Source organism: Eptesicus fuscus, chromosome 11 (assembly GCF_027574615.1).
Source record: "Eptesicus fuscus isolate TK198812 chromosome 11, DD_ASM_mEF_20220401, whole genome shotgun sequence".
Classification (NCBI taxonomy): Eukaryota; Metazoa; Chordata; class Mammalia; order Chiroptera; family Vespertilionidae; genus Eptesicus; species Eptesicus fuscus.
Genome location: NC_072483.1, coordinates 45,732,920 through 45,760,438, shown reverse-complemented (window position 1 = coordinate 45,760,438; position 27,519 = coordinate 45,732,920). Strand labels below are relative to the sequence as shown.

General features: G+C 44.0%; 1 protein-coding gene across 1 annotated transcript in view; it reads left to right on the top strand.

Annotated features, from left to right (window-relative positions):
- Nucleotides 1-27,519, top strand: part of STK39 (serine/threonine kinase 39) — a 265,976-nt gene that overhangs the window by 84,882 nt on the left and 153,575 nt on the right. Inside the window, exons 6-8 of the mRNA XM_054723077.1 lie at nt 19,431-19,540; nt 19,769-19,870; nt 21,974-22,107. Of these exons, the coding sequence (XP_054579052.1) occupies nt 19,431-19,540; nt 19,769-19,870; nt 21,974-22,107 (346 nt within the window). The remainder of the gene's footprint in view (nt 1-19,430; nt 19,541-19,768; nt 19,871-21,973; nt 22,108-27,519) is intronic.

The window sequence follows — 27,519 nt, the reverse complement described above, 5'->3', positions numbered from 1 at the left end:
AACAGTGGCCAGCATACATATGATAGGCACTTGGTAAATACCAACAGCTGTTACTCTACTGTGGCTGTTGCTGGTACTTCTAGTACTATTACTACTATTGCTACTTTTGCTATTGTTGCTGCTGTTATTACAACCAACAGGATCACACTGACTCTCACTCACACTGCCTGCAGGTCATAGGTACCTCAGATTTGTCCTGTAAGAGGTTCAACTCTGAGGAGCTGTATGAGTTTCACAAAGGCAATGCTTGCTAATTAGGGAACTTAGAAGTTAACTTCTCATTCATCTTGCTCTACGCTGCTATGGAAGTGCAACTAACTGTTTCTGTTTTGTGATAAAATGATCATTTCTCAGTAAGAGGATCAAAATATCAGTGAACTGCCTTAGGAACACGGAGATGGGTCGTCCCCTGCCGTGTTCTGCCACTGGGTACCCAGCCAGTGACCTCATCCCACTGTTCTTGTCAGATTAAGGACCCGAGCTCCATCCCCGGGCCTTCTGGAGCACAATGCCTTTTTCTTTTTCTCAGATTTCCTGACTTCCCCTCCCTCTCAGGCCCCTGGTTCTTTTCCCCACTGTGGGTGGTGGTGGTGAGTGTAACCCAGTACATGCGCTCTGGGGGGCTGCGGGGCTCTGCAGGGAGCCAGCACCTGGGTGTTGTGAGGGTTAATGACTCCATGCAAAGTGCTCAGAATGGTGCCTGGCACGTGGGGAGGACTGTGTGTACCTGTCTTGGTGCCTGCCTTGGTGCCCTTTCTGTGTCTGTGACCTCATTCATGCCCGTGTATAACAAGAACTAAAATTGCCATCTCTAGACGCAGAATGGTGGGTGAACAGGCATTCAGTTGCACTCTTGACAGTTCTGGAGCTAGAACTTGTGAGAATTCACATTTCATTTTCTCCATAGTCTCTAACCTGAGTATTTAGAATTAATTTTTTGTTTTGTTTGTTTTAAGTATGAAATAAGAGTATCACTTAACACACATTTGGGATGTTTCCTCCTTGGAACAGGTAGGTGCTGGTGGTATCCCCATTTTATAGAAATTTGACCAGTTGGTCACGGAACAAAAGCTGACCCCAGCGTCTGTGGGTCTTTTGCTGGCATCTGTGTCCAGTGGGTGACATGGGGGCCTCGAGAGTGGAGACTCACAGCGACAGCAGAGGTGTTGCTACCTGTTATATTTGAACAAATGGAACATTACTTTCACTCAGACTGTGTGTGCCCTCTTCCCTCTACATCAGTGGTTCTCAACCTTTCTAATGCCGCGACCCTTTAATACAGTTCCTCATGTTGTGGTGACCCCCAACCATAAAATTATTTTCGTTGCTACTTCATAACTGTAATTTTGCTACTGTTAATGAAACGTAATGTAAATACACACAGTCAATGAAAACGTACGTTATTCCCACGAATTTGTAGGCTCTACAGCAGCGGTTCTCAATCTGTGGGTCGCGACCCACAGGTTGAGAACCACTAGCAGTGTCGCCTAAGACCATCGGAAAACACAGATATTTACATTACGATTCATTAACAGTAGCAAAATTACAGTTATGAGGTAGCAACGAAAATAATTGTATGGTTGGGGGTCACCACAACATGAGGAACTGCATTAAAGGGTCGCGGCATTAGGAAGGTTGAGAACCACTGCTCTACATCTTTATGTTCTTTAGGCCTTGTGTTTTGAAATAAAAGTTAAATAGGGGAGAAGTTTGCGTTTATTACTTTGAATGTAATGTGTGTTTATTTTACCTTGAGAGTATTATTATGAACATGGCTTTTAAAAAGAGTATTGTTTTTTATCCTCACCCGAGGATATGTTTATTGATTTTAGAGAGAGAAAGGGGGAGGGGAGAGAGAGAGAGAGAGAAGAGAGAGAGAGAGAGAGAGAGAGAGAGAGAGAGAGATTGAGAGAGAGAGAGAGAGAGAGAGAGAGAGAGAGAGAGAGAAAGAGAAATACCGATCGGTTGCCTCCTGTACTTATGCTGACGGGATTGAATCCGCAACCTAGGTTTATGTCCTGACCGGGAATTGAACCTGAAATCTTTTGGTGTACGAGATGACGCTCTAACTAACTGAACCACCTGGCCAGTGCTAAAAAGAGTATTTTTGCTATTCTAATAGAAAGCAGAATTTTTATTAAAATAAATACTTCCTCTATTATATATACACATATTTCCTTTCTCAGAACTTTTGGTTAGGAAAGGGAACATTAAAGGGCCTGGTTGAAACCACAAAAAACACCCACCTTGTTATGCCGCCAACAAGGGAGAATAGGCTAATATACTTGGTTCTGTTTGCAGCGGTACAAATTCGTGGGAATAACGTACGTTTTCATTGACTGTGGGTATAAAATCAGGAACTGATGTGGGTTGAGTGCTTCCTGTGTGCCAGGCCAGGTGCCCTGCTGACGCTTTGTGACTCATTCGTCCTCACCACAGTCCTGTGGGGAAGTGCTACTTTTATACCCATTTTACAGACTGAAACCGAAGGTTTAGAGGGGAAGGTAGTAGCACAAGTGGTGGAGTCAGGCTCCAAATTTGGGCAGTCTGGCTCTGGAGCCCTTGACCCACATCTGTGGGACTTCCAGGCAGAGAATCCCAAATCTGGATGGAAACAACCTCAGTTTTGGGCGGAAGACCGATGGCAGTCACTAACCCCAGCGCGTCTCTGCATAAATTGGTTTTGTTTTGGTCTGGGAAACACATCCAGCACCTTCCCCCCCTTCTCCAAGGTGAGACCCAGCATCATTTGTAAGGTTCTAGGAGAAGCCGTCCCCTGCAGGCAGCATTTGGAGAAGAAGGAAGCACCGCAGTGACAGCACACACTCCTCGCACTGGGAAACGTCGTGTCTCCTCAGGTTTTGAGAGAAAAGGCTTTACATCTTAGATCTCTTCTGTGCTTGGACAGCCTGTCTGTCTTGTGACTTCCTGAGAATAAGCTTGGGTCGGGTGCCTTGGTAAGAGTCATCGTTTTTGCTGTACTACGTGCTAGAAGGAGTGGCTCTTTGAAAGTCATGCTCTTCCCACGGCCCCGCATTTTATTTTCCAGTTTGATGCTCTGTCATATTGTCAGGAAGAGCTTAGTGCTTTGTCTGGCCAGTGACTCAGCCCGTTTGTCCGGAATGAATGAGATGCTGTTCTAAGCCAACAGAAAGTCACATAGACAGGTACCTCTGGGGTGGTCACTGCGGATATATGTATCTTAGCAGTCTTTGAAACGGTGATCACTCTTCACGGACTATACTAGTAAAGATGTTGATTTCACATTTCTTTTCTAAAGAACTTTCTGGAAGGATATACTAACTACTGCATTATATCAGGTAGAGCTCATGCTCATTTTCACTTACTTTTGCCTTTTAGGGGTGTGTGAGTCTGAATTTTCCATCCTCAGTTTTCCTAACAGAAACCAAATCTGGTACTGAGCTAAGACAGCCAGAGCTCTAGAAATTTATCACCACCCCTATCGTAATGTATCCGAGGCCACGAGATAAAGCTGAAGCACCAGGCTTTCCACTGACAAGGCACATCGGTATGACTCGGGGTAGCATCTCTGTTTTCTGGGAGGGAGATTATATCCTTCGTCAGCCTTTGAATACATTTTCAGCTTCAGTCTGCATCTAACACTATGACTAAAACTTCTACCAGGAAAACATGGAATTAGACTTCACTTGCTTCCAATACTCAGATATTTTTCTCAAGGAGCCAGAGGGAGGGGTGCACGGTGGTGGGGTTTTATGCCCATAGCTGATAGTTTCTTTTGTTGCCCTCCTGTGTTCTTTGGCTCCAGGGAAGTGCACTTTGACGAAGGGAGGGGGAAGAGTATTTTCTGTGTTGTAGGGAAGACAGGCTGCTGCTTCAAGCAGGTACCGTGGGCTCCGTGTATGCATTCTGGTTGGTGTCAGAAAGCTCAGAAAGCTCCTGGGACATCAGATCAGGGAATGATTTCTCATCGGATTTAGGAGCGTGTGGGCTCTGACACCAGACTGCTTCGGTTCACATCCTGGCACTGATCCTTCTAACCCTGTATCCAAGATATTTAACCTCTCGGCACTCAGTCTCCACTTCTGTGCAATGGGAAAATGCTTGTGCTAGAGGGTTAACCTTTTGCACTCGGATGTCGAGTGTGACTCGACACGGTTAGCATCGGTAGCAGCTCGAGAAAAAAGCAAACGAGTGCAAAGGGTTAAAGGAGTTAACACATTCCCGTTTAGAACTGGTTAGCTCATATTGCTTTTTTATTGAGATGAGGATGGTGCCCTTTCATTATATAGGCTGTTGTAACATCGAAAGGAGGCGGCTAGGGAGGCCAGGCTGTAAGTACCCCATCTCACCTCCTGCCATATCAGTTTGCTCTTCCTCCTTTAGCCCTTCGAGTTCCCTAGTATCACCAGAGTGAACAATCTACCACGCCAATCTGACCTTACAATTAATTCCCTGGTGCAAAGTGAAAAACTTACTGATATCATAAAGCTCTGTCTCCCCCATTGGCACGTGAGGCCCCGCCCGTTCCCCCCCCCCCCCCCCCCCCCCCCGTCTCCTCCACCCGTGCTTTCTGCTTCACTTCTCCGAGATCCACCTTCATTACATCAAGCACCTTACCCTGGTGGCTTGAAAGCGCCCTCCTTTATACACTCCAACTAGATGGCAGTGAACCTGGGTCTCTACGTCGCCCTCTTCCCTGCAGGCCATATACTTAGCTGTAAACACTCCAACTCTGCAACCCCAACAGTGCCTGACCCAAGACAGGTGCTCCCCAACTTTTGGTCATTGAGATCTGAACGGCAGGCGTGCTGGACAGCCTGTCTCGGCAGGTTGTGCGCATGCGCCCGCCTGATGGTGGCAGGGGGTGGGTAGGTAAGTCACAGCTGAAAGCTCAAACAAGTCCGAAGATACCAGCTTAACAGACAGGGAGGCGAAATAGAAAATACTTCGGTATGTATGCTAGTGCATAGTTTTAAGGCTGAAAAGAGTTTTTTAACAAACACTTTTCAGCTTTGATTTCAGGCAAGCTCTGCCTCAGCCAGCAGATGATGAAACGATTAATAATGTTAAGGAAGAGTGAAGCAGAGCATACAAGTTAAGGGCCATTGGCTACGTTCAGAAAGCAGAGGACATGTGCAAATTAAAACCTTTGGGGGCTATGAAGTGCATTCTAGTGAACCACAATATGTGGTTTGAGTTTCAGGAAGTTTGTAATTATGTGAATTATGGTTTAACAAACTTGCCAAAATTCACACACACACACACACACACACACACACACACACACACACACACACTTGGTTTCAGTAAATAAGGACAGCAGATTAACATGGCCCCCTGAATTTGGGGCTCTTGGTAAATGGTAACATGTGTGAAACCTCTAGCCGGAACTGAGAATGCAGTCGATTGTGGAAACTTTGTTTTCCATCCCAGCTGCACACCATGGGTGAGAAATACTTGGGGAGATTTTAAGCAGCTTCCCATCCTGTAACAGCTGCTAGCAGTAGTTGAGCGGCAGCTTTAGGAAGTCTTGCTGGGGTGAGCCCAATGGGGAGCATCGCTTTGCTCTGCTTTCCTGCTGGAAGTTTCCCGCAGCTGTGCACAGTTAGCTGCGTGGGGACGGGCTGCGCTTCCAGGAAGCGCGTCCCGGAGGATGTGAGGCAGATGGCCTCAGTCTTCCTTCTCCCTCCCCCCTCCCTCACATCTCTCCCTTCCTTTCCTCTGTCCTGCCTTAAAGGGCCTTCTTTGTCATTATTCAATTAAATTTTATATATTATCACAAGCTGTTAAAGTCTGGGAAAAACAAGAACTTTTAGACTGAGAGCAGAGAAATTCAAGTCAGTTCTCTGCTGGATCATGTTTTGGTTTTTTTTTATTTGTGTGTTGTGTTTTTGTGTGTATTTTTTTTGTTGTTGTTGTTGTTGTTTTTTCCTGTTTCCCAGAACCTCCATTTGTTAAAACAGAAAAAGGTTCCTTCCCTGGTGAAAACGTGAACGCTAGGTGCTTGGGTTTGCTATGTCTTAAGTGGGCAGCTGACAGATATTTACTGAGCACTGACTATGTTCCAGACACAGGCCTCTGAGCCATAGGGCGGGCAGCCACGGAGGAGACATTGTGTCTACTCTCATGGAGGTAACGGTTCAGGTGAAACAGACATGAAAAGTTGGCCATAGAATTGAATTTCAAAGATTTGTAAGTGAAGAGAAATGCATCTGCTTGAGGCATCTAATGGGCCACGTTAGGTCTAGTTTAGTAGGTTGTCCTGGGGATAAATCTTAAGTATGTATTGTAACTGTGAATGATTTAGGAATAGGTGCTTTTGACTAATACATCTTATAAGTTACTACAGATATTGTAAGTAGATTAGAGATTTTTAGGAAATTGATATAAAGTGAACATGTATTTATACTCTATGGAATGTGGCTTAACACTTGATTTTATAAAGTACACTTGAGGATACCAGTTGCCAAGCACTGTCTAGCTCCCTGGGTTTCTAATGTACCCTGTGCCCGCTGCCAAGTTCTTTCCTAGCTATGTATCTCCTGTAAATGATGTTCTTGGGTTCTCAAGTTTTCTTTCACTCTACAGATTGTATAGCTGCCATACAGAAGAACTCTGGGACCCAGGCCCCCAACAGAGTACCCTTCCCACAGCCTTCCCCACCTCTTTTAACGGCAGCTCCATCCTTCTAGTGAACAGACCACAAGTGTGTTATCATCGACATTTCTCTTTCTCTCACACCCTAAGTCCTGTCCAGTTTGTCAGCAAATCCTGTTGTCAACCTCATCACTGCACCTCCCCTGCTGTTATCCTGGTCCAAGCCACCATCATCTCCTGCCTGGGTTCATAGGGTCACCCCCTAAGCGGTACTCTTCTTCTGCTCTTCCCCTCTGTGCTTAGTTCCCTACATGGCATCCAGAATTACGCTGTTAAGTAAGTTAAAGGCTTATCTCATGCCTTTACTCGAAACCCTCTAATGTCTTTCCATCTCAGAGCGAAGTCAGTATCCTTATGGTGGCCTACCGCAGGATCTGGCTGAGCTCATTCCCTGTGTCTTCCTCTTCCTCATGCCACTCCAGTCAAGCTGGCCTCCTTGCCATGCATGCTTTTGCCTCAGGACCTTTGCACTGGCTGCTCCCTCTCTCTGGAATACCCTTTAGCATCACCTTCAGATTCTTGGCTCAAATGTCACGTCAGGGAGGCTTCCATGGCCATCCTGTGGTAAATTGCAGCTCCCCTACCCTTGCTTTCTATCCCCTGATCTGTTAGTGGTTCTCAAGGTGTGATTCTAGACCAGCAGCATCACCATCACCGTGGAAACTTGATAACAATGCAAATTCTTGTGCTTTTTTCCCTCCTGGATCTGCTGAGTCAGAAATTCTGGAGGGAGGGCCTAACAATTTGTATTTTAAGAGCCCTCTAATGATTCTGATGCACACTCAAGTTCGAAAACCACTGCTGTATATTATACTTCATAATTTTGTTTATTATCTGTATTTGCTCACTGTCCTATCCTCACCCTAATTTAAAGTTGACCTCCATGAAGGCAGGGTCTCTGCTCTATAGTCCCAATGTTTAGAACTGGAAGTGATAGTAAAGGGCTCAGTAAATAGTTGTTGAATGAATTACTGAACATATGAGTTAGTCACTTTAGATTAAAAGAATAATGAGCAACAGAGTTTAGAGTGTGATCCTCATATTTTAGTGACTTTTCAGTGTTAGGAGTTTTAGATGTAAAGTTTTTATTGTCACAGATTAAAAAACTCCAGATTCTTTGAAGCCAAACTAGTCCTTTGCAAAAGTCTGTGGGAATGATGCAAACTGTTGCTTTAAATACTTGTGGCAACTGGAATTGTGCTATTTTAATTATCTCCCATAGGGACCATCTCTTCAAATGGTACAGATGAGTTATTCTGGTGTATTGGAAACTTCTAATAGTAGAGCTAGTTGAGTGGAGATTTGTATGAAAAAGACCCCCTGCAGATATATGAATATTGCATTGGAAATTTAGACTCATTAATTAATATTTGATCTAAGTTACCTGTGCCTGTCTTTGCAGATATGGCCAGCCATGAGCCCCCGTTGACTACAGAGCATGCGTTGGGCTTGGGAAATGATGATACCTGTGTAATATGCTCACCTAGTGCTCTCCTTGTAGCAACTCTGTCAGTTCAGCTCAATAGGTCTTACAGAAGAGGTGACTGAGGGCTGAGCAATTGGGGACTTGGCTAAGGTCATTCTGAAGATTGTAAAAGCAGATCACTGTCAGATCTCCTGGTGTCTCTTTCAGTCCTTGGCTCACTTCCTTGCCCTTAACTGCCCCCATCCCCTGCCCAACCCTCTTGCCTTTTAACTCTGTGCCTTTTGATAGTGCAGCTGCCCTGGGGCTCAGATTTTCCGCTATAAAATAAGGAAGGTTGACAAGACTTTCTCCAAGGACCTATCTTGCATAAAAATGTTCTGAGTATCCCTTTGTTAGCCTTAGTCATGAATTGGAAGTGTTCAGATCAGGGGATATCAAGGAGGGGAGAGGAAGCCAAGTCTCTGTCCTTGGGCTACTTTTACCAGAGCATCTTATAAGATATTCCTCCTGCCTCCCACTGGCGAGCCAGAGAATAATGGACTTGTGATCTGGGGATTATCTGTGGTTTTCCTTTATTCATTGTAATTATCATGCTCGATAGAAAGTTCATCACTAGTGAGTTCTTGGTCATGTCTATCATTGGGCTTCAGAAAGCTGTTTTTTGCCTGGCCCCTGCAGCACAGCTGGCCTGGGGTTACTGCTCCCTCCTTTATGGCCCTCCTTCCTTCTGCGTTTGCCTTGCCAGGTGTTGCCTGTGGCTCCACATCTCACCAGAAATTCACCTGCTTTGGGGAAGTTCTGTGGCTCTTACATAGATGGGTAGATTATCTGCAGTTTGCTATTTTCTTAAACGAAAATAGCTCTCTCTCACACTGTGTCCAATGGTCTGTATTAGTCAACTGAACCGTGGGCCAATTGTGAATTGACATCAACCACCACTTCTTGTTCTATCCCTTTATCCTTTTAAGCCTGTGTTTTCTTGATTGTGAGAAGGTGGTGGAGTTGGGGAGGGAGTGGCAGCTTGTATAGCCTTGGCATTTTTAACAAGTATCCTCCTGTTGAATTTTTCTTATAATCTATCTATGTCCGTGCGAATTGATGTTGATTCCATGTACACAGTGCAAGCAAGTGCTAAGAACTTCTCCCTTATGAGTAAAAATATAGCACATTTGAAGGAAACCAGTTGATAGCAACTTAAGAACCTACCCACATGAGACACCAGTCATGGGAAGGTTTGCTTCTTTTGTTTATTTTATTTTGAAAGGTGACTAAAAAGATGATGCCTTCTGACTTCTTTCCTTCTTTTGCTGTGAGCAAAGGCTGTGAAATTGTCATTCTCTGATGTTTTGAAGAAGGCCAGGACGGCCTCTCTCTCACTCATAGGTGGGAAACACGGATTCGTCCAGAGGAGCTGAGAAGTGACTGTCTAGGGCCCAGACTCTGGAAATAGGTCAGATTGTATCTTCTGACTCTGAATGCCTTGGAGCCCCATAGGTGGGTGGGGGCTGTGGCCTATAGAACCAAACCAGGTCATTGAGCACCATTTACTGGTAAGAAGGAATAAGTGGAATTGAAAACCAGGAGTATTATGGGAGAAAAGGAGATTGGGTGGAGAGTGAGGGTTTCAGAAAACTCTTTTTGGTTCTGCCTGGTCCCTCTTGGGGTCCTTCCCTCCCGAGCAGGACAGGTGGTGTGTCCCATTCCATAGTGAAGTGGTGTGTGGGTAATGGATGACTAACAGTAGATAAGGTGCCTACATATTTATTATTGCCTTGCTTAAACGATGAGCAGATTCAGTGTTACCACTTTAATAATGTAGTGACATCACCTGCACACAGTTGCGTTTTGGAGGTTCTCATGAGTGGGAGGGAAAGGAGCAGTGTTATAAGCATCTGTGCTGGGAGTGATGCTTACCTGCAGCTTTTCTCCTCTGGGCTCTGGCACCTGAGTGAGCAGCTGTTACTAATGGCCTGTTAATAAGTATTATGATTATAAATTATTTTTCATGTATTAAAGAAAGGTTTTGTACAAACCTGAGTATTCCCATAGAGGTGTGCCATGTGTGTGAATTTGTTTGTCTTGCTTGACACATTGGAATCCCTGGGTCAGACATTTCTGTAGGATGTGATTTTCGTGTTTAGTGAAGTCGTCCCCCATTGTCTGCAGGGAATATGTTCCAAGACCCCCAGTGGATGCCTGAAACCACGAACAGTATGAAACCGTGTGTGTGTGTGTGTGTGTGTGTGTGTGTGTGTGTGTAATGTTTGGTGTTTTTTTTGCCATACCTACAAACTATGATAAAGTTTAAACAACTCGTGCATTCTGGGGCCATTATTAAGTAACATAAGTGTTACCTGATGATAACCGAGAAGGCTACTAAGTGACTCATGGGTGCATACGCTAGACAAAGAGATGATTCACATCCGGGACGGAACAGAGCGGGATGGCGAGAGATTTCATCACACTACTCAGAACAGCATGTAATTGGGAATGTGTGGATGTTTTTCTGGAATTTTCTATTTACTATTTTTGGACTGCAGTTGACTACAGGTAACTGAAACCATGGACAGTGAAACCCGAGTTAAGGGGGGGACCACTGTATTGCCTGTATACTTACTGTGTCATAAGATACATGAATACGTACTAAGCTTTTTTCCTGCTGTGGTTTTTCCACTGCATGGTTCTCTGTCTCAGAGGTGAGAGAGAGAAGCTGTGGATTGGCTGTACTAGGAGGTCCTCCAGCCATCCTGAATCATGCCATTGCCCCTGGTAGGAAGACACTGCTCTCAAGCACTGCTTCTCCAACTTGCACATTGAATCAGCTGTGGCTCCTGCTACAGTGCAGATTCTGGTTCAGTAGGACGAGGGTGGGACCCAAGATTTTGCATTTCTCCAAGGCTCCCAGATGATTCTGGTCTGGGGACCCCGCTTTGAGTAGCTAGAATGTGGAAGGGACTTTTGTCTCCTATTTTCCTAGACTTACATTGTTCTGTTTCTGAAATGTTTATGGCAGTGTAGCCCCAAACAGAAACTATTGGCAAAAAAGCGAAATAGGATCTTCTTGCGCTGTGTTTTTTACCCCTTGAGATGCCCTTGCATTTATTTGTTTTGATTTGTGCCCCTGGCATTAAAAGCCACTCTTAACATTGGAGCTGTTTGAAACTCCAGAATTGCACTGTGTGCTAAATTGTTTTCTTGCTGATTTTTTACTAAGTCCTTTTGGGGATTGCAATGACTTTGGCCTCTGAGGCAATGCTTAACCCATAGCAGTCAGGGAGTATGAATGAACGTGGCAGGACTGTAAGAGTTAAGAAGCCTTTGGGTACAAATCCCAGAGTGTTTGACTGGCAGGAGATGAGGCAGGACAGACATTTAATTATCTCACATACAGAAGTCTGGGACATTTGTTTCTAGGGCTGGTGCCGAAGCTCAGGGATACCACAGAGGTCACGGGCTCTTTCCTACTTCTGTCCTGCACCTCAGGAATGTCAGGGAGCACATGTCCCCATGTGTTTCTCTTGCTCCCAGCATTACCCTCACATGACAGTGTCCCAAATAGGCAGGGAGTGGAGAACAAAGGAGCCTTATAAGGTGGTTCTTATATTTAGGCAGAAAATTTCCCCACAAAAGCCTGCATCCTAGTTCCCTTGGATCGCATGGGGAACTAGGGCAGACCCTCAGTCATGCACTGACGGGAGGAACCAAGCACCTTGAGGGCCTCGATCACTGCAACTAAAACAGTGTGCTGTTGAGTAGGCAGTCAACAGTGTGCACTACAATATTACCAAGGACCTGCAATATATATTCCCCGCTCCCCACTTTATAGCTTGTGAAACTATTGTCCAAAGAAGCTACGTCCATTAGCAGGGCGTGTAATTGGAGTCCTCGGGTGGAAATGTAGCGCCTTCCTACTCTCCATCCTTCCCTCTCCGCCTCTTCGCATTGGTGGTGGAATCCTCACTGGAGAAGGTCAGGACCCCATGGTATGCCTCTGCACCGGCCGCACATCCCACAGCAAGGCTGTCACAGTCTGGCCTCTTGCTGGTTGCGCTTACATTCATGGTACAGTGAAATGTCACTCTTAGAGCAGTGAGAAAACTATTCCTATGAGCAAAGTGGCCTTATTTCGAGAGGAAACCAACCCAGTGAGTGTTGGCAGCTGCTGTCCTGGATGTCGCCACATCCTGAGTTGGTCCCCTGCTTCTTGCCCTGGGTTTGCCGAGTCCTGCCGAGCTCCACACAGGTACCTGGAGGTGTGGCCCCCACCTGGAGGGTGGGTGCGCCCCCTCTGCACTGTGCTCTCCCTGCCTTGGTTTGCAGCAGACACCAGGGTCAGCCCTCCCCCTGTTCCCCGTCACACTCTTCTTGTGGGGAGGCTGATGACACTGCAGATGGCAAGGCTCCAGGAGAGTGAAGAGTTGTTCCAAATTAATTTAAAAACAAAAATAAACCGAAAACCTGGTAGAAAAGGCTGGGTTTAATCAGACATTAAAAAAGATAGGTCCAATATGCTACACTCGGAACTGAAGGTGTCATCTTCTGTTTGCTGGTAATGGCTAGATGCCCTTTCCCCCAGATTCTCCGTGAGAGAAGGAAAGCACAGAGTCGGAAAGGTCACGGTTTTCACAGTTACAGGATCAGGGTCACGCCTCTTCCAGCTGTAAGCCATGTTCCTTCTTCCATCCAGGTTAACTTTCCTAAACTGCAGTTCTGATCATTGCACTCTCTGGTTAAAACCTCTGTCCCCACAAGACACGTGAAGCACAAGGCAGCCATCGCGGCCATAATTCGCCCTGTAGGCGGAAGCCAGCAGGCTTCTAGTCCTGTTTGCTCCTGACTGCAGTGCTCACCCAGTTGTCACGTCCCTTAGCAGAGTGCTTCGGGCTTCTGTAACTGACCAGATCACCCAGCACTGGCGGTCTGACATGTGAGGAAGCCTGTGGGATCAGGCAGGCCGGATGCTGGCGGCCCTGACGGTGTTCCCGGGCTCGAAGAGAACATTTCAGTTCTGTCAGTCAAGTCTTGAGAGTCCCTCGTGAGAAAAAGAACTGGGAACCAAACCAAATTATGAAGGGATTGCTTTTTGATGATATAAATATGACATTCGGGATTAACGAGAGAACCTCAAACTAGTTTTTCTGTGTTGGGTAATCACACAATGATCTTTACTCAGGGAAGAGCTTAAGAGTTGTGGACTCTTAACCCCATTATTCCACGTTGCATTTCCTTTTCAGTACAGAAAAATACTCTGACTTTTTTCAGAAAAGAAGACGGAGGCTGAGTGGCCAACTCCTCGGTGAAGGACTGTGGGTTTTACTCAGATCCTCCATAACTTGCTAGGTCGTCTTCGGCAAGTCATTTAATCTTTTTTTATTTCTTGCTCTTTTTTTTTTTTTAATATATTTTATTGACTTTTTACAGAGAGGAAAGGAGAGGGACAGAGAGCTAGAAACATCAATGAGAGAAACATCGACCAGCTGCCTCCTGCACACCCCCTACCGGGGATGTGCCCGCAACTAATGTACATGCCCTTGACCGGAATCGAACCTGGGACCCTTCAGTCCGCAGACCGACGCTCTATCCACTGAGCCAAACCGGTTTCGGCATATTTCTTGCTCTTTTTCAAGCCCCATATCCACTGAATCATCCTATTTTGTTAAGGGTTTGTCTGTCCTTTTCCATTTCCAGAATCTTGATTCAAATGCAGACCCTGTTGATCTTACACCTGGGCTGTGGCTGTGGTCTTCCTTGCCTCTAGTCTTCCTCCTTTCCTGAACACCCTGCACGGCTGCGTTCCCCACATTTTTCTCTTCCCTAGAGAGAGCAACAGTCGTGATGCTGCTAATTGGATCAGGCACAGCTTCCCTCACCAGCTCTTCAGACTCTGTGCTTGGCTCCTCGGCAGTCTCAATGCTTCTTTGCTTTTCTAGACCATGGCCTTTGGAGCAAAGAGGCTGCTTCCAGCAAGGAAACACCAACGGCCCCCACTGGCTCCCGCTGCCCCAGCCTCAGCCCCAGCCAGCCACAGGGAGGTCTAAAGGGATCGGTATCTGCTGTAACCCATTTAAAATACATTTTAGGAGGCTCTGAACTATCAGATATCGATTCCATTACTCTCCAGCCACGTTTTGAATGGACCTAACTTGGCTATTTTCTTCATGTACAACCCAGGTTCCTTTTCAGGGGTATTAGTACCTGTTGTAAATATCTGAGGGAGGTAAGGGTTGGCTGCTCAGCCACAATGTCACTCCCAGGTTTTAAGGAAATCAAGTTTCAGGCCAAATTTTGCCATCCATCAGCAACAAGCCCCTAAGGAGTTCCAACAATTGGTTCTGCAAGCTCCAGGAACTCCCTGCTCCCTGTCCTTCTAGGTGAATGAAAAGTTCACTGGAAGCAGGCGTGTGAGAACCCAGGACAAGTGATTCTCATACACTTGTACTTGGCATCTAGAAGCTCACTAGATAGAGAACTGGGTAGGGATTTAGCTTACACTCTGGCCTAGCTGGAATCTTTCTTCCTATCCATGCAAAAGTGGGGAGTACATCTGAAATACTGTAGCCGCTCTCTGTGTGCTAACTACCTTGACTTTCGCTAATGAAATCCCCTTTTCTAACCTGCATCATGCCTGTCAACAAGTGACTATTTTCCCTGATAATAGCCTTACTTTGGGCATTTACCTGGCTCATATGGATCTATACTTAGGTACAGATAACAGAAATATACCCAGCAGCTGCCTCAGGCATCCCGAATCCAGTGCTGCCAGAACCTTTCAGCACCAGGCATCCTGGGTCAGAATGCCAGTGGAGCACCTGGGTCCTAGTATCAGCAATGGTATCGCATGGTGTGCGTCGAAGGATCTTGGGTACATTTGAGACATAGCAACACTGTGTTGTTGGCAGACTAGTTTTGCAGGCTAAATCAGGCAGGCGGAATTGCTTTTTCACTTATAAAGAAAGCACAACAACTGTTGCCAACAACAACAAGAAAAGAGGTTTCACATAAAAAAAATCTTGATGTTTGGCCTTCTCTGGGAAAATTGGGACATCTGCAACAGCCAGCCTCACTCCTCGGTGGCAGTGGTTCTTTTCCAGCTGAATGGCGGAGGCCTGTTTTAGACCTGGGGTGGGAGGGCGCTGAGAACAGGCTCCTGGGAAGAGCCCAGCTCTTCGGAACAGCTCGCTGCGCTGAGCCCTCAGTCACTGCGATTGTGCTGTTGGTTTCCAGGACCCTCTCCCCCCGGCCTGTAGGTACTTGGGCGTTTGACCCTGGCAGCTGTTGGGCAGCTTTTCTTGTTGGCTCAACACTTGTGCTTTGCTTATGCTGTTACTTTGGAATGTCATTGCCTTTCGGGCGCGCCTACCCCACTCTTCACCTCATCTTCAAGGCCAGCCCCAAGGTCCCCTTGCGTGTGGAGTCTCACACGGCTGTCGTGGCCCTAGCCCCTCTGTTCTGCACAGACAACATGGCGTAGAATTTGATTTTACATGTCGTCCTGTTGTTTATTGTTTCATGTCTTCTCTCTCCTACGTGGTCATGTGTTTCCTGACTGGCAGGAAGCATAGCTCTCTTACATTGTGTATTTATCACTGTGAAAAGGTTAACGCTCAGCCGACTCACCTCATTTTTTAAGGGGCGGAGAATAATACCTTATTGATCTACCTAACAATTAGTATGAAGCATATTTGTACATGGTGAAAAGCAGTAGGACAGTGTCCTAAGTACGGAAGTAAAATACAAATAGGCGCAACCAAGAAGCCCGGTAAGGAAACAGAGGCCCAGAGAGGGTGAGCGCCTTGCTGGAGTCCCACGGTTGGCGGAGAGCCTAGTCTGTGCTCTAACCGTGGTGGCACCCAGCCTTGCCAGCACTACATCTACAGCCAAGCCCGGCAGATCCTCCTCAGGGCTTAGCCTTCACGTATCACAATGAAACAATTCCCAAAGTTACTTAAGTAGTACACCACTAATTAAGCAAAAGTGTGGATGCCTGTCAAAATCACCACACCCTGACACAGGGTAGGGGGAGGGTGGGCTGTGAAAAAGCCCCACGGCACCAAGAGTCAAGCTACGGTGTGGACGGGACTGGATGATGACAGGGCATCGGGTGCAAAGGCAGCACTGTGAGGGTGTGAGGGCAAGGGATGCAAGGTAAGCAGTTCAGCTGGGCTGGCATTTGAGAGTAGTGATGGATGAGGCAGGCAAGGGAAAGGGAGTTAGATTTGCATGTTGTGCTGAGGGAGTTTGACTTGGCGGGAGTGAGGGTGGGGGGGTGCCTTTAGAGCCTTTTAAGGAGGGGCAGGTCTGGTTGCTTGGAGCGTGGCTCTGGGGGAAGCAGGGAGCTGGTGACAGGAGGCTGCCCTGGGAATCTTGGCTTAACCCTAGGCAGTGGCAGTGGAGAGGAGCGTGGTGGAGAGGAGAGCTGTGGAAGGGCTCAAACGATGTGGGAGCCTTTTACGACGTTACAGGATGACAGCATTCTTTCTGGGCTGAGATGCAGTTATTCCAGGAGACAGGCAGGGGGCTGGCTACCTCGATGTGCAGCCTTTGGTTTCCAGAGAAATGCTCATGGCTTCTGGCTCCACTCCCTCTGGCTGTATAGATGTACCCTTTAGGAAACAAGGGAGCTTTTCACTGTGCCTGCTTGGCCACCTCCTTCTCACTGTCACGTGTAAGCTGTCGCCACAGCATATACTGATTCTCCTGTTTACACAGGCACACCATGTACTTTGGTCAAAAGGTCCTGTTTCTCCATACATATAAGTCTTTCTGGATACACATTAGCCATGCATAGGAGCAAATTGTGTATTTATTCTGTAGTCGTAAGTGTGAGGGATGTTAAGAGTGGTGTTTTCTGCTTACGGAGCTTTCTGTTTTGAGTTTTAAAGACATTTAACCATCTGTTTATGACTTTAAAGTGAGTGCTTTAAGTGGAGGCCATGAATAAATACATGAGTCATGAAAGGTATTGAAGAGGTATTATCAATAATGAATTGCTACTGTACATCTTACTTAGCTATTATTGCAGCTTTTAAAAAGGTCTAATGTAATCAGATGGTATTTTTAAGGAATTTAAAAAAATCTAATATTAAATATAGATTTTTAAATCTGAATTATATCTTTTCAGAAGAGATTTTGGGGTTGCTTGAACTGCATTTAAAATAATCTATTTTTTCTTTGTTGTTGTTTCTTAAAGCAACTTTTATCCAGGTCCTTAATAATTCACAGATGACATGTATTTATGTAATACTGTATTACCAAGTTATTTAATAAAAATGGAATGCCGGATTAATTGTTGAATTTCTTTTCAGAAATATGCAAATAACATTGTTTTTTCCTCAAGCCAAACAAATGATTCATTTTACCTAGTTATTCTATAAAAGAATGAGTTCTATCTTCTCCTCCCTGTAGGTGACTGGTTCACAGGTTCCAGAGCTTTTTTTTTTTTCCATAAAGCCTTATTTATCTGACTGCAATGTAAAAAATCAAAGAGTTTTAGAGTTTGGCACACATGTGCAAATTAAATTTTATAGCATTTTATTTAAAATATTTTAAGTTGATTTTTAGAGAAAGAGAAAGGGAGAGGGAGAGGAGAGGGAGAAACATTGATGTGAGAGCAAAACATCGCTAGGCTGTCTCCTGCACGTCCAGGATGATGCCTAACCAACTGAGCCACACTGGCCAGGGCTATAGCATTTTCAAAATATACTTCTCAATATTAATATGAGAGTAGTGGTTGGAACAAATATTCCATTTGTCAATTTTTATTCCTTTTGTTGTAGTTATCCTTTGGGAGTTGAGTAAATTTAAATATAAATAAAAGAAATAACGTATTTCAACTCAAGGAACAGTGTTATTGCATAGCTTAATATTATAGACCTAAAACAAATGCTAATATATTTTGACCTTGGTTTGTACTTGATATCCTGGCAACCAACAAAGGGGACTGGCAGAGGGGAATTCTGAGAGCAATTTGAACGGGCTCACACTGCTTAGTCTGCTGTGAGGTTTTGAGGTGTTGACTGCCCTTTTTATTACTATTTACCAGCTTACAATCAAGCTGTCCTTGAGTTGGCTCTTACTAATACGTCTATACTAGCCCTTAGTAGTTGATACTTACCAGTTTTAACCTTTAGTAAAAATTTAAGAAATGCATGCATTAATAATCATTGGGTATTTCTATTGTCACATACAAACATCATTTTTGCATTTATGCATGTGTGTATATACAATATGCCTAATTAATTCATTTTCTCACAACAAAGAACTTCTAGTGTATAATGAATATGAAGAACAGTATTACTTCATTCCATCTATACCTAGGAAAATTTTCCAGAAGAGCAAACATTGAAAAAAACCTCAAAACCTTTGCAGATTGAGCTTGTCCTTTGTGTTAAATCGGTACATGTGGAAACACCTTGGCAAGCTGACTCCAAGTACCTGGGTTTGTGGATGTGCCATCATGATTTTGGCTAAAGTGTTAGAGAGCACTGTTTAAGCAAGGATGTGGGGATGTGGAAGACAGATGCTATCCATCCTTTATTTAAAAAAACCCACTCCCCAAGCATTGATGATGTGAAATTAAAGGGGCTATAAAATCTACACTAATAAAAGAGAAAGATGCAAATTGACCGTACCTTCACGACACCCACCAGCCAATCAGAAGTGAGTATGCAAATTAACCAAACAAAGATGGTGGGTTAATTTGCATACGCAGGCCGAGCGGTCAGGAGCGAGGTGGGATGCTTGCGTCATCACCATGGTGATGACACAGGCATTCCGCACCACCCCAGCCGCCCCGGGCCTCTGTGCAGCGTGGGAAGGCGGAAAGGCGGCTCCGGGCCAGAGTGAAGGTGGTGCTTGCAGCCAGGGGAAGGAAGGCCCATTCTTGCATGAATCTTTGTGGAGCAGGCCTCTAGTAATCATAATAAAAGAAAAACAAAAAGAAATTACATCACATACTGGTTTTACTGCCTCTGGTGCTTTCCTTATAAGTTATTTTCTAAAGTGAATCTTAGCTAAAAGCTAAGCTCCTGTATATTTAGGGCTTTTGAAATGTGTTTAATTTTCATTGGTGTAATAATTTGTGGTTAGTTTTGACTTTTGATACCTTTTTGGTGGGTAATATACTGTGGTGTGCTGAGCTTTTGGACCCGTGGGATTGTTGACCCATCACCCTGACGGTGCTCTCTAAAGTGCAGCGGTCGGCGGATGGCGGGACTGCCCTGGTGAATCCCTGAGAGACTGCATGGTGGCTGGGACAGGTCATGACCGCTACAAAGGTCACCAGGAAAAGAGATGTTCATACAGTCAGATTTTGTAAGCAATAATGTCTTACACAAAATAAGGGTGATTTTCTTTTCCCTTTCAGATTTTGGGGTAAGTGCATTCTTAGCAACAGGGGGTGATGTTACCCGGAATAAAGTCAGAAAAACATTTGTTGGCACCCCGTGTTGGATGGCCCCTGAAGTCATGGAACAGGTAAAAATAAAGCGATGTTTTGATTGACATAGTACAGTCGTGCACGTTATGAATACACTGACATTTCATTCAGAGCACCCATTGCACTCGAATGCATCACATAACTAAAGTTTAACTCCCGGCTGCTGGGCCTCGACACACTGCTCTCCAAGTTCTGCGCACGCAGTGTGGGCCTCCCCATGTGCGGGCCTGCTGTCTAATTGTGTTTTCTCTTGGTCCCTTTCTTAGGTGAGAGGCTATGACTTCAAGGCCGACATGTGGAGTTTCGGAATCACTGCCATCGAATTAGCAACAGGAGCGGCGCCTTATCACAAATACCCTCCCATGAAAGTAATTACTCTTGGAAATATTACGTCAGGTTTGAAATATGGCTGAACGGAACGGGTTCTGGGGTTCTCTTAGACATAGTCCTGTTTCTCTTGGACCTGAGGAGAATTAATGGAGGAATGCAGACAAGCTAAATGTTGTCCGATGTCCTCAGTGGACAGAACAGGACAGAAGTAGTGCAGTGCCCAGCTTTGAAGCTTGCTTTGTTTGCATTCTCAGAGCTGAGTAAGGAATGGGATCTGATTGGTCGATGGAGGTTGATAGCTGTGACAAATGCTGGCCCTTACTCTTTTGATAGCAGACTATCCCCAACACTCCAAGGGAAATCTAAAAATAGGTAATAGTGATATCATCTTTGCAGATGGATTTCCCAAATTTTCAGGCCTATTAAAAAAAAAAAAAGTCTAACATTTTACCCATTTTCCTAGCGTCATGTTGGTGACTCGTTTGAAATAAGCGAGTTCAGTATTTTTTGGAAACAACATACATTTGGATACTGTTTTCAGATTTTTGTGATTCTTATAATTGGCCTATGTCATTATTTTTCTTAGTTCTTAAGATAGTGGTATCAGGGTGAATTTACCCAACTGGATTTTGTTTTGAGACTGAAGTAGTTGGATGGAAATTATGAAGGTATTTTACAGAGAATATTGGTCCATGTTTGTTTCAATGTTTTCCTAGGAAAATATTGGAAAAATTTAGGACGATGTTTTTAAAGCCCTGGGAATAAAAAGGTTAAATAATTTTACTGATTAAAATGTTATTACCTGTTTATTGTTGAAAATCTGGAAGTACAAATAAGAATAAAAAAGAAAATAATCATTTAGAATCTCATCAACTATAGATAATCCCTGTTAAGGTTTTAATATAGTTCATTACATTGTTTCTCTCTTTCTTAATTTTATACACACACACACATATAAAATTAAGATTCTGGTGTGTGTGTGTGTGTGTGTGTGTGTGTGTGTGTACATGCCTGATTTTGTTATTAAGTTGTGATGTAAACAATTAAAGTGACCTTTCAAAGGAAAAGCACTGAAGCAACTTGGAGGATCTTTTTCTTCCATTTGGCTTTCCTGTATTATTTTTTCTTATTTCTTGTTTTCTTTCTTTCCTTACTTAGTGTTTGCCACCTGAATGTATAATCCCAGCCTGAGGTCCTGAGGACTTTTCTTAGGACGTTGCAGTTCTCCCACTTCTGTTTGCTATTATCCTCCACAAACAATAAGCTGTCACTTTAATCCTTCATCTATTCACACATCTGAAAGTGTTGGAAAAGTGGCTTGGCATGTATAGCATTTGCATAAATTAAGGCTGATTTATGCATTGATGCTTTATTCATTGTATAGGTCGATGGTTTACTATAAATTCTTTTTCTTAAGCAAATCATTTAACATGTGCCTGAGTGGCATCTTTACCTTTTTGGTTTGAAGCTGATTCTTATTTTGTTTCGCTCTCTCCAAGAGCAGCATGGCCTTTTGCCCTGGTTATGGTTTTTAGCAACTCAGCTATATTCTGGCCATCTTTCGGGTTTGCCAAGCCTTTAAGCTATTTTCTGTATTTTTTTTTTTTTTCACTAAAAAAAAAAAAAGGAAATCATGTGTTCCACTCTGGGATGTTGTGAATTTATTTTTAGGGTTGGTAATGTTACGGAGGCCTTGAGTACAGGCGGTTCCTTGCTGATGAATGACCTGTGCACACTTCACTGCTGCCCTGGTCCTCCCCCTCTCTCTGCTACACCACGCCCTTTCCCAGCCAGAGCCCTGTCTGCACTCAGCCCGGCCTGGAGCTACGTGCTCCTCCAGGCCGTGCAAGAGCCAGTTCCCAGGAAGCTCTGTCCACGTGTCTTTGGGAGATCATTCTTAACAAATAGAGCAGATTTTGTAAGTTCTGTCAGTGGAATAACAAAAATGTTAAAGGGCTCGTGAACCAGTTTGCGAAGGGAAATGAATGCTTTAAATACACACTGTCTGTAAAGTTGCAGTCACGGGAAAAGCACGATTGTATCTAATCCAGGTTGGTCTCTGATGCTTCTGTGAAAAAACTAAACTCAATTGTAGCTATTGCTACCCTGAGGTTCTGTCTTTATGTTTGTTTCTGCTGCAGGTGTTAATGTTGACTTTGCAAAATGATCCACCCACTTTAGAAACAGGAATAGAGGATAAGGAAATGATGAAAAAGTATGGCAAGTCCTTTAGAAAATTACTTTCCCTGTGTCTTCAGAAAGATCCTTCCAAAAGGTATGTCAAACTGGGTGGATGAGTTACTGGCCTGGTCTGAGTCACCACAAAGCTTTGTTTGTGGAGGGGGAAAGGCTGTATGAGGACACCTGCAAGGTACTTCTAGTTCAAGGGAAAGGCTGCTCCGGCCCCCAGATTTCCAACCTGTTAGTGGAAGACAGCATGGGTCCACTGGGAAGGAAGTGAATGGGGGCGGGGGAGAGGCACAAGAACGTTTTAGTGTTAATAAGATTCGCTGTGCTTGGGAGGTGTGGGCTTTGTCATCAAAGGAAATGAAATAAAGCAGAAATCAAGAGAAACTGGCAGTGGTGCATTCAGAAGCTGAGCTCACATTCTGCACCGCGTAGGTTGAGCTGACCTCTCAGGATTTGAATATCCTGCTAGCTCCGGTCTACACCAGGCAGAGCTATTGAATTTTGCATGAGCTTCCTTTTAGTTGCAGAACAAGTTGTTTGTACCATTTAAAAGATTATTGGTAAAGAAGCTTAATATTTTTGCATTAGAAAGATGAATCATATAAACAGAAGTAAATTGTTTTAAATGAACTTTAGAATTTCCTCTTTATTCTCAGGCGATTGCCCCCATACTGTAGAGTGTCTGTGTTCTGAGTTTGTTTCTTCCTTCTTAATTACTGTGATTTTGAACTCTCCCGAGTGGTAAGCATAGAGCAGGTGTCCTTTACCACTTAAAGGAGAATGTTAATGATGTGAACCACGCAGGCCTGGCCTGGGTAGAATCCCTTCCCAGGGCCCGGTGGTGTGTGGCACCCTCCTAGCATGCCGTGAATGTAGATGACAGGCCTGGCGAGGACTCTGAAAAGTTATCTGCTACCCTCATCCGCCCTAGGGTCCAATCTGATAATTATATTTTAAAACGTGTAAACTGGCTTCTCTTCTGAAACTTTCTTTTTTCAGGGAAGGACCTGCTTTTTGAAGAATTCCTTTATTCTTATCTTCAATTCTTTATGAAACTCAAGCCTTTTACCTTTCGACAGTGGTCCTTGAGCTGTTTGAGATCTCACCTAGTGGTGATGCTGTGTAATTCCAGCTCTTTCAGAAAATCTGTTTGAGGGGGCTCCCCTTTACAATAAGCACAGTTGACATTATTTTACCCATCCCTTGTAGCAATTCTCTTCATTCCTTTACATTTTACTGAATTTACATTCAGTCTTTTCTGTATTCGTCCTCTTCTCATGGAGCCAGGTCTAAAGACTGTTTGCTGTTAAGTATCTTGAAATTATTTATTGTAAAAGGGATGCTTGTTTTGTCAGATTTATAGACTGTTTCTGCTTAAACGTCTTAGTTGCCCTTTGTATTTGATTTGTAAGGTTTATTTTTCCTTTGAAGTTATACTGGTTTTTCCTTAGGATTACTTCTTCACTTTCCCGATTGGATGAAAATTCTCTTCAATTTTAATTTTGTTCCGCAACACTTGCTTGCCTACCCCTTGGATTTGGTGTCATCTCCAAATATCAATTTTAGGCATCACCAAGGAACCAGGATTTAATTCTCCAAAGCCCAATGAAAGAGAAGTTCTTGCCTTCCCAGTTAGCACTGTGTTATTACTGTTGGTCTTTGTGGTCGTTGAGCTGGTTGAGATCCCACCTAGTGGTGATGCTGTGTAATTCCAGCTCTTTCAGAAAATAATTCAGAAAATAATTCTGTACGGTAGAATAGTTAGTGTGCCTAAATATATAACAATATCATTCTTTAGAAGATTTGTAATTTGGTTAAAATAAATTAGATTAGATCATCATATGTTATTTAACAAACCATCCTATTTCTTAGTAATCTTGAAAGTCCTTCCAGGTTTTATTTATTTTATGAACTCTAATATCAGGTTCCTATTACCCACCCCCAAAAAATATTTTAGAAAAGAGCCATACTCTTAAATTTTTACTAGGTCTTTCCCTCAGAGTTCTCTCTTAGTGACATTATCAATCTACAAAGTATTAATAGTTTAAGGACTTCTTTTAGGTATTTTCTCTGTGTCATACTCTATTCTCACTATTGTACAGTTGTCCTCTATAACAGAGAGTGTTGGTGATGCACAAACTTCCCACGTGACTCATTTGTTTTTTTTTTAATGAAAAGACATGGATTTTGGAAGTTTGCGGGGAAAAGCTTCATGAAATGTGAGAATGGAAAAAAAAGGCAATATTGTTGAATTTTTCTTACATAGGTGCAACTTAAAATATGCATTCATTCCTGAATTAATAAGTAAACATTGTATTACTGCACAATTCTGAAAGAGACCATGAATATACCCTGCCTTCTCTGCCTTTGCTTATGTTGTCCTGAGTTCTTCTTTTCCCTCTATCCACCTCCCACCTGTCTTTCAACTCTTCGTTCAAAGGCTCCATTTTCTTAGAGATAGATATCTCCGGTGAGATTTCTAGTCCTGCTTTATCATCACCTGTGTGACTTAGTTTCCTTGACTGTAAAATGGGGCTAATGACACCTACTTCATAGGACTGTGATGAGGATGGAGTAAGATAATGCACTGAAAACGGATAACACAGTGCCTGGGGGTTCCTAAATATTCAAGAAATTGGAATTGCCATTCAGTATCTGCTTTTTTCTTCCTGGCCAAATAGAGTTTTTGCAAATTTTAATTTTCTTACCGTATATTGAATACATGTCTCTTGTAGCAGATATGTAAGTGTATTGACTTACATATCTGATCTCCTCATAAGTTTGTAAGTTTTTTAGAAAGAGAGCCTGTGCCGCTTACCCTTATATCTTTCTACCTGCAGTGTCTGGTGAATCTTATTTACTCAGGGGTATTTCTTGAATAACTGGAGACAATTGGGTTTTTGCACTTAGTGGTGATTTTGATTCATTGCAAAGAATTCAGAAACCTGATTCGAGTAGGTTTAGGAATGAATGCAAGACTTGGGGTAATTTATATTTATTTCTGTTGCCTGCAATAGAGTATACACTTGTAAGCTGGAAGCAGATGAGTGAGACCAAAGCCCTGGTCTTGCTGAGTACCTTTTTAACAGTGAATAAAAACATATCAGGGACCAGGCCCAGTTCACGCCTGTGCGGGAGTCCTCAAGCCAGATGAGAAGGGGTTATGCTTTTTTTTTCCCCCAACCTTGAGACTCATGGAACTTTCCTGAAAAAAGAGAGCAGAGCTGGATTGTAGGAACTATTTGCTTCATTTAAATCTGTGTGCTCTGCCTAGGCATAGATGAAGAATTACTGGTATTTGTATAGCAGAACTTTTTGCCATTTCTTAAAAAAAAAAATGAGCCTTAACCTTGTAGATTACATGCTCCCTATGGATGGCAGCTATAAGAGGAACCGGCCTTTTCTTTGAGCAGTACGCAGTATGGGGGATGTTGCAGAGATAAGTTCATTGGAAATGAATAAAACTTGAATATTTCACTTCGGGGGGGGGGGGGGACCAGGGAGACATGCTGCTCTGCCTAAGGTCACTGAGCTGTTTGGAATCGTCATGCAAATTGCTAGAGCTACTTAAACTATGTCACATTCCTCCTGAATGCTCAGGAAATCATTTCAAGTCTCAGTGGACTTGGGTTCATCCATATGTATTAACTGAATCCTTTAACAGATTTTCTTCTGAGAATGTTGGTACTTGCAGACTTCCACATTGTTTTCAAGGATTTAAAATTGAATCATCATTCAAAGCTGGGCCAGTTATTTGGGTTGCTGATCTAACATTGCTCATAAACACAGTGTTTGTATTTATGCCACCTTGTGTAGCTGGATAATTGATAGCAGCCACAGAAGACATACTGCGCTTGCAGAGGTCTTTCCCCTGTGTACTTAGCTAAGAGGCAGTAGCATCAAGGGCTCCCCGTTAACCCTACACTGGCTGTTGCTATGGCATCGAACATAAAACAGGCAAAACAAAAAGACTAAAGTCAGGTTTCTCATATCTTCTGTCACTTTCTTCTCTGTCTCATTCCCCTCATTCTTTCCAGTTCCATTTTCCCATACTTTGTCCTGGGGTTGTTTGGCACATGGATTTGATTCCAAAGCTGTAGACACCTGAGCTAACTTGAGCACCAAAAGGACCTGCTATTTCGTACTCTGTTTCGAGTAGAAATCACCTATTAATTAATATAAATATTAGGTCTACAAAAAAAATGTGGCTTCTTTAAACCTTTTCTCAATTCTCCTGTGATTGCATTTTTGTATTTATTGATGAAGACCAAGAGCGGAGTGCAGAGAAAGGAGTTTTCCCTGAAGTCTGCCTTTCCCCTTTATAGTTCGGTTACCATGGAAGTGACCTTGCTGGGGAAGGGAAAGTATTTTCCCAGCCCTGAATCCCAGGGTATGTCTGGCATTTCCCAGCCTTCTCTCTACTTTGGTCCCACACTTGACCCTTAGTGTGCAGAAGGAGGAGGTGGGTGCAGAGGAGGGACGAAGCATTTTGACTCCCCATGTCAGTACATCCACTGTGTACAGACTTTCCCCCTTTTCCTTTTTTGGTGGGCGGGGCTAACATGAGTCTGTTTTCCTTACATCATTCTGCTATTTCCTACTCTATTGATCAGATGCTTAGACTTGAAGTGGTGACAAGTCTAGCCCAAGGAGTTGTGGTTCTGTGTCCAAATGGCTGGCAGCATTTCTTTCCCCCTGTATTTTATTGTATGAAATTGAGCTATAGCCATTTTCTGCTCTATGCCAGGCATCGGATATATAAAGGTGAATGCTGTGTGGCCCTCTCGTGGGAGGGGTTATAACCCAGCGGAGGGAAGGTAGAAGGCAGGAACAGACAGTTACAGAAGGGGAGTGTGGCAGGCGTGGTGTGTGAGCAGGAGCGGGGATCAGAGTGAAGCTGATATAGTGGGAGCTGGGAGGAGTGTCTCTGAAGATGCCTGATAGTTAAATCGGCTCTTGACCTCTGAAGAAGGGCGTGTCAGTTACAAACATTTTTAAAGCAAGAAAAGCAGCGTGTGCTAATGTCATGAAAGAGCAAGGTGGGTGAGAGCATCGTTGTAGCTGGAGGACAGGGTTCACACAGGATGTGATGGGAAATGAGGATGGAGAAGCCTAGCCTCCCGGGCCCCCAAGACCCACTAGGCTGAATGAAGGTCTGTTTCGAGGCCGAGTTTAGGGCCTCCATGGACGTACACAGTTTGCAAGTGGTGGCTGCACTTAGTGACACTTCCTGATTCTTTCCTATGCTTGGATAGTGGGTTGGAATGAGGAAGAGAAGTGATGGAGAGACTCACTGGGAGGCCACTGGAGTGGTATTGGGCAGAGGCGATGAGGGTTTCAGCCAACACAGTGACGTTGAGTTCCTTAGCCATCTTGATTTTCCTAGGTTTCTTTTCACTTTAAAAAATTCAACCTAAGTTTTTTGTACGCCTCCTAGGTTTTTGAAGTTTTGTTTTGTGTTACGAGGTACTAGATATAATATGCCTAGCATCTGGCA